Source organism: Sapajus apella, unplaced genomic scaffold (genome assembly GCF_009761245.1).
Source record: "Sapajus apella isolate SASKATOON/1434 unplaced genomic scaffold, GSC_monkey_1.0 scaffold1, whole genome shotgun sequence".
In the NCBI taxonomy this organism is placed as follows: Eukaryota; Metazoa; Chordata; class Mammalia; order Primates; family Cebidae; genus Sapajus; species Sapajus apella.
The window spans coordinates 60,370,278-60,381,879 of NW_022436941.1; the positions used below are offsets into that span (position 1 = coordinate 60,370,278).

At 39.8% G+C, this 11,602-nt stretch overlaps 1 protein-coding gene across 3 annotated transcripts in view; it reads right to left on the reverse strand.

Annotated features, from left to right (window-relative positions):
• CMYA5 (cardiomyopathy associated 5) overlaps positions 1-11,602 on the reverse strand; it is a 100,218-nt gene that overhangs the window by 41,074 nt on the left and 47,542 nt on the right. Inside the window, exons 3-6 of one of the 3 annotated variants that reach the window (XM_032277319.1) lie at positions 7,933-8,028; positions 6,340-6,573; positions 4,744-4,766; positions 2,193-2,499 (exon numbers count right to left, since the gene is read on the reverse strand). In XM_032277319.1, coding sequence (XP_032133210.1) covers positions 2,208-2,499; positions 4,744-4,766; positions 6,340-6,573; positions 7,933-8,028 — 645 coding nt within the window. In that variant the 3' untranslated portion in view covers positions 2,193-2,207. Of the gene's footprint in view, positions 1-2,192; positions 2,500-4,743; positions 4,767-6,339; positions 6,574-7,932; positions 8,029-11,602 lie in introns of those variants that run through there. The other 2 variants (XM_032277316.1, XR_004268806.1) reach the window with 2 other exon arrangements.

Consider the following 11,602-nt stretch of genomic DNA (forward strand, 5'->3'; position numbering starts at 1 on the left):
TGGCACACGATGGCCATTTAATAAACGTTTAATAATAAATTAATAATAAATTTATTTTGAATAAATAAGAGGCCAATAATTTTGTGTGGGTGAGGATATCAGGATCTCAGTGATGGTGGATGTACGGTCAGTATGAAGGAAAAATATTATAAAATAAAACTGAATATTTAAAGAGTGACTGCTACACTTACTATTGTGAGAAACAATAAAATTCACTATCATTTGATTTAGGGGAGGTGGTTCCAGAGGGACTTTAAAGAGAAGGTAACATTTGGGCTGGGTCTTCAGGAGTAGGAGTTTCCTAGGCAGAAGAGAGAATAAAGAAGGTGTTGCAGATAGAAGAAGAGCGTGAACCAAGGCATGGAGGTGGCCAATTCAGCACATTCGAGGGCCAGAGGGCACCGTGGGAGTTGGGAAACACAGACAGCTAGGGATGAAATAGAAAAATGGTTTGTGGCTTGACTATGAAGAGCCTTTCATACCCAATTAGAGTTCAATTTTGTCTTTTAAGGCAGGGAGAACCACAAGATTGTTACAAAAGGGAAATTTAGACAACGATCTTGGCAAGTGTCTAAGGAAGGGTCAGGGCAAGCAGAGGGCAGAGGTCTGAGGTCAGGTGGGAGAACTCCACATGGTCTACATGAAGGAAGACAGCACAAGCCTAAATTAAGACTTGAGGGATGGAGAGGGTGGAAATGATAGGCTCAGAATTAACAAAAATGGTGTCCCATACATGTACTAAGCCCTCTAAAAATACACACTGCTGATGTGTGTTAATGCAGGACATTTCGTAGCACAAAAGCTCTGATGATAGGTACCACAAGCAAAATGTTCCAGTTTTCCCTTATGTACCGACCTATTCCAGTTTAACATCAGCATATGAAAAGGCAAGCAGACATCCTTTTAGAAGCAGGTCTTACAATGGTTGCAACTCATTTTCATTATTATAACACAAAAGAGCAAAATGAGAAAAAAATGAATCCCCTCAACAGAACAGCATTTTCTAAGCAAATGTGTTTTTCAAGATATGCAAATGTTGAGTCTAAATATGTTTGACAGCATTCCTTAATTTAAGCATTTTTAGTGTTGAGAAAAATCATTTAATATAAAAGCACTGCCTTTAGAGATATAATATGAAGGGAGGGAGAAAAAATGGCAAGGTAAAATAAATAAACTGCAGCTGACTCTTGAACAAGACAACGTTTGGGGTACGGACTCTTTCTACAGTTGAAAATTTATGTGCATTGGTTTCCCAAAAACTTAACTACGAATAGCCTACTGTGGACTGGAAGCCTTACCAATAACCTAAAGAGTTGATTAACACATATTTTGTATATGTATTATAGACTGTATTCTTAAAATCAAGTAAGCTAGAGAAAAGAGAAGTTCTTCAGAAAATCATAAAGAAGGGAAAATACACTTACAGTACTATATTAAAACCTTAATACTGTGTTTATTAATTCTTTAAGTGTACATCATCTCTTTACGAGATGATGAATCATCTGAAATGGTAAGCAATGGTGGCTACAGCACCAATATTTCCAGACTACTAGATATTTTCAATCTACTGAAAATATCAAGCAATTCAACTTCTTGTGATGTCATCACTTTTCTGTTTCTTGGGAGCACATCCAGGATCACTAGTGCCATTTCATATAGGTATCACGGTGTTATTCAAGGTTTACAGTATTGCACCGAACACAGTAAAAAATATACAAGAACCTTAAGAGATCACTTTTTACTGCAATGTGCAATTTACTGGAGGGAATAACTGCTCACAGGGAGATGATTAGCGTGACACAGTGTTTTAACCAGATACACAACGTGAGCTCATCACAAGAGCAACAGGAGGTGGTTACAAAATTATTAAAGCAGTATGGTAGTAGTATAGTTGTAGCAATTATTTGAGTAGTACAGTATTACTACAGTTAATTTTATGCAGTTATGATTTAATACTGTATCTTTATATTTGTTTATATTTCTCCCAACTGCATATAGTGCCATGGACGGTGTTGTTTGTGTGCATAAGTGCTGATGTTTTAATTTTTATAATAGATTTGTGTATGTTTCATGGTAGTCAATGATAAAATAGACTAATATCTACATATATTTTATGTACTTGTGACATACCTAACATTGTCTTAATTTTTTCAACGTTTCTGGACTATACAGTTCATCTTTGAGTTTTTTTCAAATTGTCACAAATCTCAAAAAATTTTTCCAACATATTTATTGAAAAAGATCCACATGTAAGTGGACCTACACAGTCCAGACTCGTGCTGTTCAAGGGTCAACTGTAGATACTTAGCACTTCTTATAGAAAGGAACATCAATAACGTCGAGACTTTGAGACAACAGTTTTCTTGAGGACAAGGAAGGCTTTGTAGCAATGCATCCAGCTTCATCAAGAGCGTGCATGCATACATGCACATGTGTGACAGGGCTTTCTTTAATTGTTCATATTTCTTCACCAAATCCCAGAATTTTGTTGTCTTTTTTCTTTACAGAAAAATAATGGTTAGCCCAAGTGTACTCGCCTTTAAGCGACAGGCAACTTTCGCAATAAATTAATTCATTGTTGGTTGGACAGTGAAATAGAAATTAACTAAAATGACATACAGATAAACACATTTAAGCACAAAACCAAAGAAACAGTATTTAGTATTAAGTGAATGTCAATTTATATTTGCAATATTCTGATGATTAGAAAGGTAAAAACATTCTATTGCATTTTTGCAACTTTTCACTCACCAAATTTTCTTACTGAGCAGTATCTTCCATGAATGGATAAAATATAAGTAAGCAAATATGCATCTACACTGTCCAGTGTAGATGGAATGGTACTGTAAATCCATGTACTTTTTAGATAAAAAGAAATGTCAATAACATTTAGAAAAAATATATAATTTTTTTAAAATAAAGGAAACTGGAGGTGGGTGGATCACTTGAGCTGAGGAGTTCAAGATCAGCCTGGGCAACATGGCAAAACCCCATCTGTACTAAAAATACAAACAATTAGCAGGGGATGATGGAGTGATGGAGTGCATCTGTGGTTGCAGCTACTCAGGAGGCTGATGCAAGAGAATCACTTCAACCCAGGAGGTGGAAGTTGCAGCAAGCTGAGATCGTGTCACTGCACTCCAGCCTGGGCAACAGAGTGAGACCCTGGCAAAAAAAAAAAAAAAAGGAAGAAAGAAAAGAAGGAGGAAGGAAGGAAGAAGGAAGGAAGGAGGAAGGAAGGAAGGGAGGGAGGGAGGGAGAGGGGAAGAGAGAAAGGGAAGGGGAGGGGAGGGGAGGGGGAGGGGACGGGGGAAGGGAGGGGGGAGGGGAGGAGGAAGGGAGGGAAAGAGGGAGGTTGGAATATCGTCTAGGTATCAGTTTCCAGAACTGACTGGTGTCTTAAACTTGTCTGTGGGAATTGGTAACAAGCAGATGCCTGGTGTCACTCTGGAAATTTTGATGTGGTGGATCTGGGGTGGGACCCAAGGATCTTTGGTTAAACTAATTGCACAGGTGATTTAGGCACAGCCAGTTTGGGGAACCATTGGGCCAAAGGATAGATTGTATAAATTAGAACTTTCAACCCTGGCTGTGCATTATAATCACCTAGGAAGTCTTAAAAATGCTCAGCCTCACCCCAGAGCCATTAAATCAGAATCTCAGAATATTCAGGCATCAGCATTTTTAAAAGCTCTTTGGGGAATTCTACTCATAACAGAGCCACTGTTATAAAACACTATTGATTAATGCCAATATTAGTATACAAATTATTTTCATAAAACTAACTGGCAATATTCTGTTGAACAGAATTTTTTTAGGTAAATATGATTCTTCTGTGTGATTTCAATTATCTAAAAAAGCATATTTCAAATCTAAATCCATTTTCTATATTTTAATACATTATAGATCTAAATTTCTGATTTTGCTTCATGCTGTATCAAAATTTGAATTGGGATGGAAGTAAACGAGGATGATATTTACAATTTAGAAATTTACATTTAAAATTACACTAAAAGGAGAAAGCATTAGGCTCAAACCAGAAGGAAAGACCTTAAGTCTTGCTATGAGGCAAAAGGGAGAATGTGTCAGATCTGTCAGAGAATTTCAATATCAGATGCTCCAAAAGATAAACACAAATCTGATGTTACATGCTTTTATAGACAACATGTTCTAATTTCTTGTTGAGGGTTTTGCTTTTGAAAAGAATGAAGAATTATCTTAGACGAAGTGTTAAAAACAACAACAAAACAAAACAAAATCAAAAGAGGGAGATTCATTTAGGTTAGCTGAGCAGAAAGAGAAGATAAAGGCAGGACTATCTTTTCAAGAGAAAATGATAGAACAGTCCATTAAGATTACATAAATCATAAAATGGCTCAAGGCAGATATGAATGATTCTTTCAAATATTCATATTTAACCAATGCATCTAAGTATCTACAAAATGTTCTATATGCAGTGACGGGAAAGATGGCCTAGATTAGGCTGACAATGCAGAATACATCTTGAGGAAGCAGTTAAAAATCTACATTATGATCATTGTTATTTAACTAAAGCACATGCAGTTTTCTTTCAAAGCTGTCATTCAGCTTTTAAAAGCACTGTGTCTAAAAGTGAAAATACTATAGCCCACTAAATGTATTATTTTTTTAATTGGCAGCTCATTTTCTATAAGGCACCAAAATATTAAAAAGCAGGCATCCAGTCATGCTATTTGCCACTATATTATGCCATGTTTTATATACCTTTCATTGATTTCCTCAAACGACTTAGGGAGAAAGAGAGAGGAAGGAGGAGAAGGAGAGAGAGAGAGAGAAAAAGAGAGAGAGAGAGAAAGAGAGAGAGAGAGAGAGAGCTAATTAACAACAGAAAGAAACACCAACCAGGAGCATTAAGATTATCCACGTTTGAAAATCATAACCCCTCAGCTTCCCTGAGGTCACTTTTCTTTGGTGGCCTCAGCCTGGGCAGCAAAGACATAAGTGCTCAGAAGGCGGGGTCGTGGGGGAGTGGGATGGGCAGTGTCAGGGCAGGGATGGAGGGTGCTTTCGTTTGCAGTTGGCCCCGTCTCTATGATCAGCGACTGGCAATGAGTCACTTATGCTCTGCTTCTCTCCATTCATCAACCAATGGCTTAGCTTCCAGAACAGAATTCTCTAAAGCAGGAAAAATGACGGGATAGATATCAAAAATGTAATCAGTATTTATCTGAGTGATATTTTCTGGGTGCTTTTCTATATTTTCCAATTTTTAAAAAAATGGGTAATGTTATAAGTAGGAAAAATGCCTTGTTTTTTTTCTTTTTTAATTTGTTCTTCTAAAAAGAAGTAAATTATTCTTATTCTTATCAAACAAAGATAAGCTTCTCAGGGAACAAAAAGCACTTTATTAATGTTATGCTTCACAAGAAGTGCCCAATTTATGAATAAGAAGCTTTGTCTTAATTACACACAAAACAATGTAATGAGTTTAGTTCTCTTTAAGGATGGCCATGTCCACTTCACTCAAATTTGCCCTGGCAAAAGGTGTCCCCAGAGGCAAATCAAAAGGCTAACATTATCCCATTTTGCCTTGCTGTATCTCCAACATTTGGGTGGGAAGATGGGGAACTTTGAAAGGGAGGTTCCTGGTCATCCTAAGAGCGGTACTTCCCCCGCCCCCAACATCTCCACTATTTCTGCTGAATCCTGGCTCCATTGAGAGCCAGCATCTCACAGAATATTCTGGGGATTGACGGGAGCACAGAGTTGTCTCTGCTGGCGCAATTTGAAGCACCCAAGGGAATTTCCATGTTTACAAATTACTTGCTTGAATTAAGGAATCCTGCCCCCAGGAATCCCCTTGTAAAAGCAGCAACATGTTTATTACCTGAGAGGATACCCCATTATGCCATCCTTTTGCACACCCAAATATTACTCTCTGGCCAGGCTCAGAGGGGGCGAGGTCCACATGAGTGGTCACTTCAGCTTAGGGAGTGGAGGGGACAGCCCTGGGAGCTAGCCAGAGGACATGAGCTGGCCCTCAGAGGGAAAGCATAGCAGGAACAAGACTGCTTTCCCTCCCTCTTAGATGGTGACCAATCCAGTAGGACACAATGGAATGATGATGCTATGAGCTGTCTCCATGTATCTTTCAGCTGGATCTGGGCAGGGAGGCTTTTAGGGTTTGCTAGGCCTTTTCTATAGGCATCAGCCGTGCCCAAATAATGTTTAAATGCCAGAATTATATAAATCCCACACAGAGATATAAATAATCTTAAGGAATAGTGAGAGATGAAGCTTTAAAAGTAGATGTGCCAGAGTGGGCGCAAGGTGTTTGAGCCCGTTTTACTTGGCACTTACTGTCAGGAAGACGGCCTCGTCGAGCTCCTCTGCTTCTCTCACGATAGTCTCCAGGGTGTCCTTGGCAGTGTCCATGCTCTGAAGAAAGTGGACCATCTGCTCATGCAGGAACTCCATCTTCTTCTTCTTCACTTCCTCAAAGCTCTGGGCTTTCTCATCATACTGTGCTAAAACCTTCTTCATCATTTCCTCATTCTGTTCTTCTAGCCTTTTCTCATTTTTACTACAGTTTTCCTGAAAACAAGCAAAAAAAAAATCCTCTTCTGAATGAAATAAGAAATGCATGCTTCTTCTTTTTTTGCTTTTGTTTTTGTTTTTTTGTTTTAAACACCAGCCTTTTAAAGAACTGACCTCTGGCATCCTGATCAGAAAATCAGACATCACATGCACAGTTCCAATTTCTAACCTACCAATCCCTTTCACACAATTAACTTTGCAATAAAGCAATCGAATTTACTATAAGTGTCATCAAAAAGGTTTTAGCTACCATAATACAAATGTGTGTGTGTGTGTGTGTGTGTGTGTGTGTGTGTGTGTGTGTTTGTATGGAAGTCTTGCCCACCTGCACTCACACATGATGAAACTTGAAAATGGCATCACAGTGGGTGAGGATCCCTGGCCTTCAGAGAGTAGAGAGGCATCGCTCCATTAAAATCACAGCGCAAGGCAGAAAGCAGCCCACATATGGAACAGGGGGCTACCTCCCCAAATGTTCTACAGTGAGGTGGCAGGTTATCCCACAGAGGGAGAAATTTCATTGCCTGTCCAGACACACCCAGATGCCTGGCTGTCCTCACTAGTAGGGCTAGTAATAAGATGATCCCATAATTTACTCTGTACAAAGGACACCTGGGGAAGGGGACACCAGAAATATCTAGCGTGTATTAGTTGACCTACAATTGGAATTAAGCAGACCTCTCACAAGCGAACTGGGATGTGGAGTGGCCCCAGTAGTAGGGGAACTGTGCAGCAGCCTCTGTAGTGGCCTCAGGCCTTCTGCCAGTCCTGATTGACTGGTGAGGGTACTGGGCCATTTCTGTATAAGGATGGAGCATTGCTAGCCCCTCTCTTCCCCACAGAAGGGACAGGAGCCAGCAGCTAGGAGAGCATGAACTCATCAGAAATAGTCGTGCTATGAGAGGCACTCACTGACCCTGGGAATGGGACACTGGACAGTGACTCAGAGTATTTCTGCAGAGTTAACCCAGTAAGCGGCATGAAAACAGAGGAATGGACTTTAAGACTTGGTTTCTTATCTATAAAATGGAAACAATAATAATAACACCCTCTCTTGTATTATTGTGAGGATTCAATTAGGTAAAGCATGTAAAGCATTTGCCTTATTATAGTAAGTGCGTAATAAATGCATGTCTGTTGTTAAGGGCAAATCTTTTATCCACAGACAGAAAGGAGTCTCACTGATTATGCACAGAGAGAAGACTTTAGGCATCCTTGCTTTGAATGGAACTGAACCAACAACAGCAAACAACACATGCACCCAAAAACCCCAAGTCAGATCCCTCTACCTCGGAATCATTTATTTCTGATACTGTGAACAAGCCAAGTTAAAGTAAAATGGGTGTGTTCACTTACCTCAATGGTATTAAAAAAGGATTCTATCTCACTAACAAAGGCTTCAATCCTCAAGGACTTTTCTTGTAAATTTTCTAGAAATTCTGCTAATTGAACCTGAAGAAAAGAATTAAGATACCCTTAGTATATGACATTTAGGAAAAGAACTTCAGCCAGTGGGCTCCAATTTCCTTATAAATTTAGTACGTTTGGTAGAGATTGCTATACTATATCCACTAACAAATCAACCCTTAAATTTTCTTTGCTGCCTTATCTGACTATAGATAATTCTGTATGGTAAACAATTAGGAGGTTTTGAGTGAAAACCTCAAAGCAACTATACAAAGACAGTATATCTTCTTAAGTGAAAGAAAGGACTTTCTTGGTCAACTGATGAGCTCAAAACATACTTGTTTTAATGAACTATGGGTGCGAATGCTTTCTCTTTAGTAAGGCCTTGGTTTTTATATGTTCTGAGAGAGGAGTCTTTTTGCTAAACTGGTCCAAAATACCTGAGTAGTTTCTTCACATTTACACCAAATGTGAAGAAGGCTTAAGAAGGTGATCAGAGTGCCACAAGGCCTGAAGTCTAGCAGACCAACTGAGAGAAGCTGTTTACTAAAGGGGCCTAAAGTTCTAATGACCCTCAAAGGGTTAACATATCAAGGGGTGATAGCCAACTAGAAAATGTATGGGGTGGCAGGGTAGCATGGTATCTACTTTAGCCATAGTTATAAACCTAGCAACAGTCAATCTTGCTAAACTTAAAAAGATAACAAAGCAGAAAAAACAGCAGAGCTTCAGCTGTCTGATTCACAAGCACAGACTGTTGAAGACACTACATTGATGGAGGCCTCTTCAGGATCTGGTCTCTCCTTCCCTCTACGGCCCTTACCTCTTCTCCACAGCCCCAGGCTCCAAACACACAAGCTGAATTTTGTCCTTGCACTCTTTCTCATCTGTGTGCCTTCGTATGTTATTCCTTGGTTCTAGAATGTTGTCCCTGCCCTTGACTGCTAGAAGAGCTCTATCTCATTTAAGACTCACCCAAGCTTCACCTTTTAGAGACACCTTTCCTAACATTCCCCTTCCCACCCCACCATTTCACTCCCAAAATGTTAGCTTCTCAGCACATTGTGCTTTCACAACCTTGTATCGATTTGGTCCTTTTTTTTCCACTCTCAATGATTAGCACAGTTCCTGACGCAGAATAGGAGAAAAATAAACATTGAGAATGCAGGAAGGGAGTTAGTAAATAAAGAAACTAGATAACATATAAAAGACAAGCATATGATGGGGATGGACTAGGGAGGAGACACAAGGACCTGGGTGATCCATACCTGCAGCCCTCGGCTCCTGGAACAGGCACAAATGCCTGTCCTTAAGATGCTAGAGAATTCTCAAGCTACAATGTTTTTAATTGACTTTTATTTTTAAAAAGTTGCCAGCTGACCAGCTGCAGTGGCTACTACCTGAAATCCCAGCACTTTGGGAGGCCAACGTGGGAAGATTGCTGGTGGCCAGGACTTAGAGATCAGACTGGGGAACATAGTGAGACCTCGTCTCCACTAAAAATTTTAAAAGTAGCTGGGTGAGCCGGGCGCGGTGGCTCACACCTGTAATCCCAGCACTTTGGGAGGCCAAGGCGGGTGGATCACAAGGTCAAGAGATCAAGACCATCCTGGTCAACATGGTGAAATCCCGTCTCTACTAAAATTACAAAAAATCAGCTGGGCATGGTGGCACGTGCCTGTAATCCCAGCTACTCAGGAGGCTGAGGCAGGAGAATTGCCTGAACCCAGGAGGCGGAGGCTGCGGTGAGCCGAGATCGCGCCATTGCACTCCAGCCTGGGTAACGAGAGCGAAACTCCGTCTCAAAAATAAATAAATAAATAAATAAAATAAAATAAAATAAAATAAAATAAAAGTAGCTGGGTGTGATGGCGCGCGTCTGTAGTCCCAGGTACTCAGGAGGTGGAGGTGAGAGGATTGCTTGAGCCCAGGAGGCTTCAGTGAGCTATGATGATCATGCCGCTGCACTTCAGCCTGGGCAACAGAGTGAAACCCTGTCAACGAAGAAAGAAAAAAGAAACGAGAAGGGAGGAGAAGGGGAAGAGAAAGAGAAAGAAGAAGAGGAGGAGGAGAAAAAAGGGGAGGAGGAGGAGGAGGAGAAGGAGGAATTGCCAATCAACCAATTCTTATTAATCTTCATGGCTGACTTAATGAAATGAAGCTAGCTCCTCGATTTTAGTCAACTGGGTTTCTACCTTCTCCTTCTCACACCGTTTAGAGAAGATCAAGAATAAAAAGAAAAACTTTAAAAATGATTTTAAGGCAAGAGTTTTAAATTGATAATACTTAGATGATTATTTTTTAATATCCAAAACTCATGGAGATAAACAAAACATATTAAGAAGGCCAAAAAATTTCAGTCTTTTTTCTGCAGGCAGTGCTCAGTAGGTGTGAGTTAAAACACTGTTGCTATAGAATGGGGCCTACTTCCACTGGCACTAATGCATCTGATATCTGAGATTTCGCAAAAGAAGTTGGCCTACTTCCTAACCTCAAACTTTAACAAGTAAAGTTTCCACAACATTCTACTCTGAAGAACAAAAACCAATATCAGACAAGTTGAAAAAGATCAATTCTGGGAGGAAAAATGCCAAGACTGTAATATGTTACCCTATTGAATCAAAATGAATCTAATAATTATTTAACAAGGACTTAATTGAATTATCATATTGAAAATAATTACTATTAGCAAGGTACTGAGCCAAGCAATATGCATATACAGTCAAGAACATGAGCTCTGGCATCAGACAGATCTGGGTACCAACCCCACTTCCACCTTTCATGACCTTGGGTAAATCACTTAAACTCTCTGAGATGATTTTATTATCTGCAGTCTGATGGCAGTAACAGGTCTGTTAAAAGGATTAAAAGAAATCCTGTATATAAAGAACTTAAGACTGGGCATGGTGACTCACACCTGTATTCCCAGCACTTTGGAAGGCCAAGGCGGGAGGATCGCTAGAGCCCAGGAGTTCTAGACCAGCCTGGGCAGCATAGGGAGACCCTATCTCTACAAAAAAGAAAAATTAAAAATTAGCCCAATGAGGCAGTGCATGCCTACAGTCCCGGCTACTTGGGACTTGGGAGGCTGAGGTAGAGGGATCATTTGAGCCTGGGAGGTCAAGGCTGCAGTGAGCTGTGATTACGCCACCACACTCCAGCCCAGGTGACAGAGCAAGACCCTGTCTCTAAAAAACAAGAACAAAACAAAACATAGGGCCTGACAGAGTAAGTGCTTAATCGTTATTGTTATTTAGTAATTTTAAGATAATTCCAGCTGCCCTATGGAGAATGTATTAAAAAGGTAAGAATGGTGAGACCAGTAGGAGGGCTATTAAAAGGTAGAGGGGAGTCTCAAAGACTAAATTCCAATAGTATCTCAGGGAAGTGGAGTATTTGTAGTCACTCACAGGAGGATACGTGTTGGGACTAACTTAACCAGAAAATTGGGATCCAACAGACATAGCCAGAAAAAATGCGAAAAAAATCAGCTTCTAATGTAAATTTTATAAATTAAAGTGAAATACAGAGAAAGTAAAAATGTAAACTGTCTTAATGTATTGAGTATATATAACTTGCAATGAAATTTCTCAATGTAATATAAATGTGTCTTTTTAAA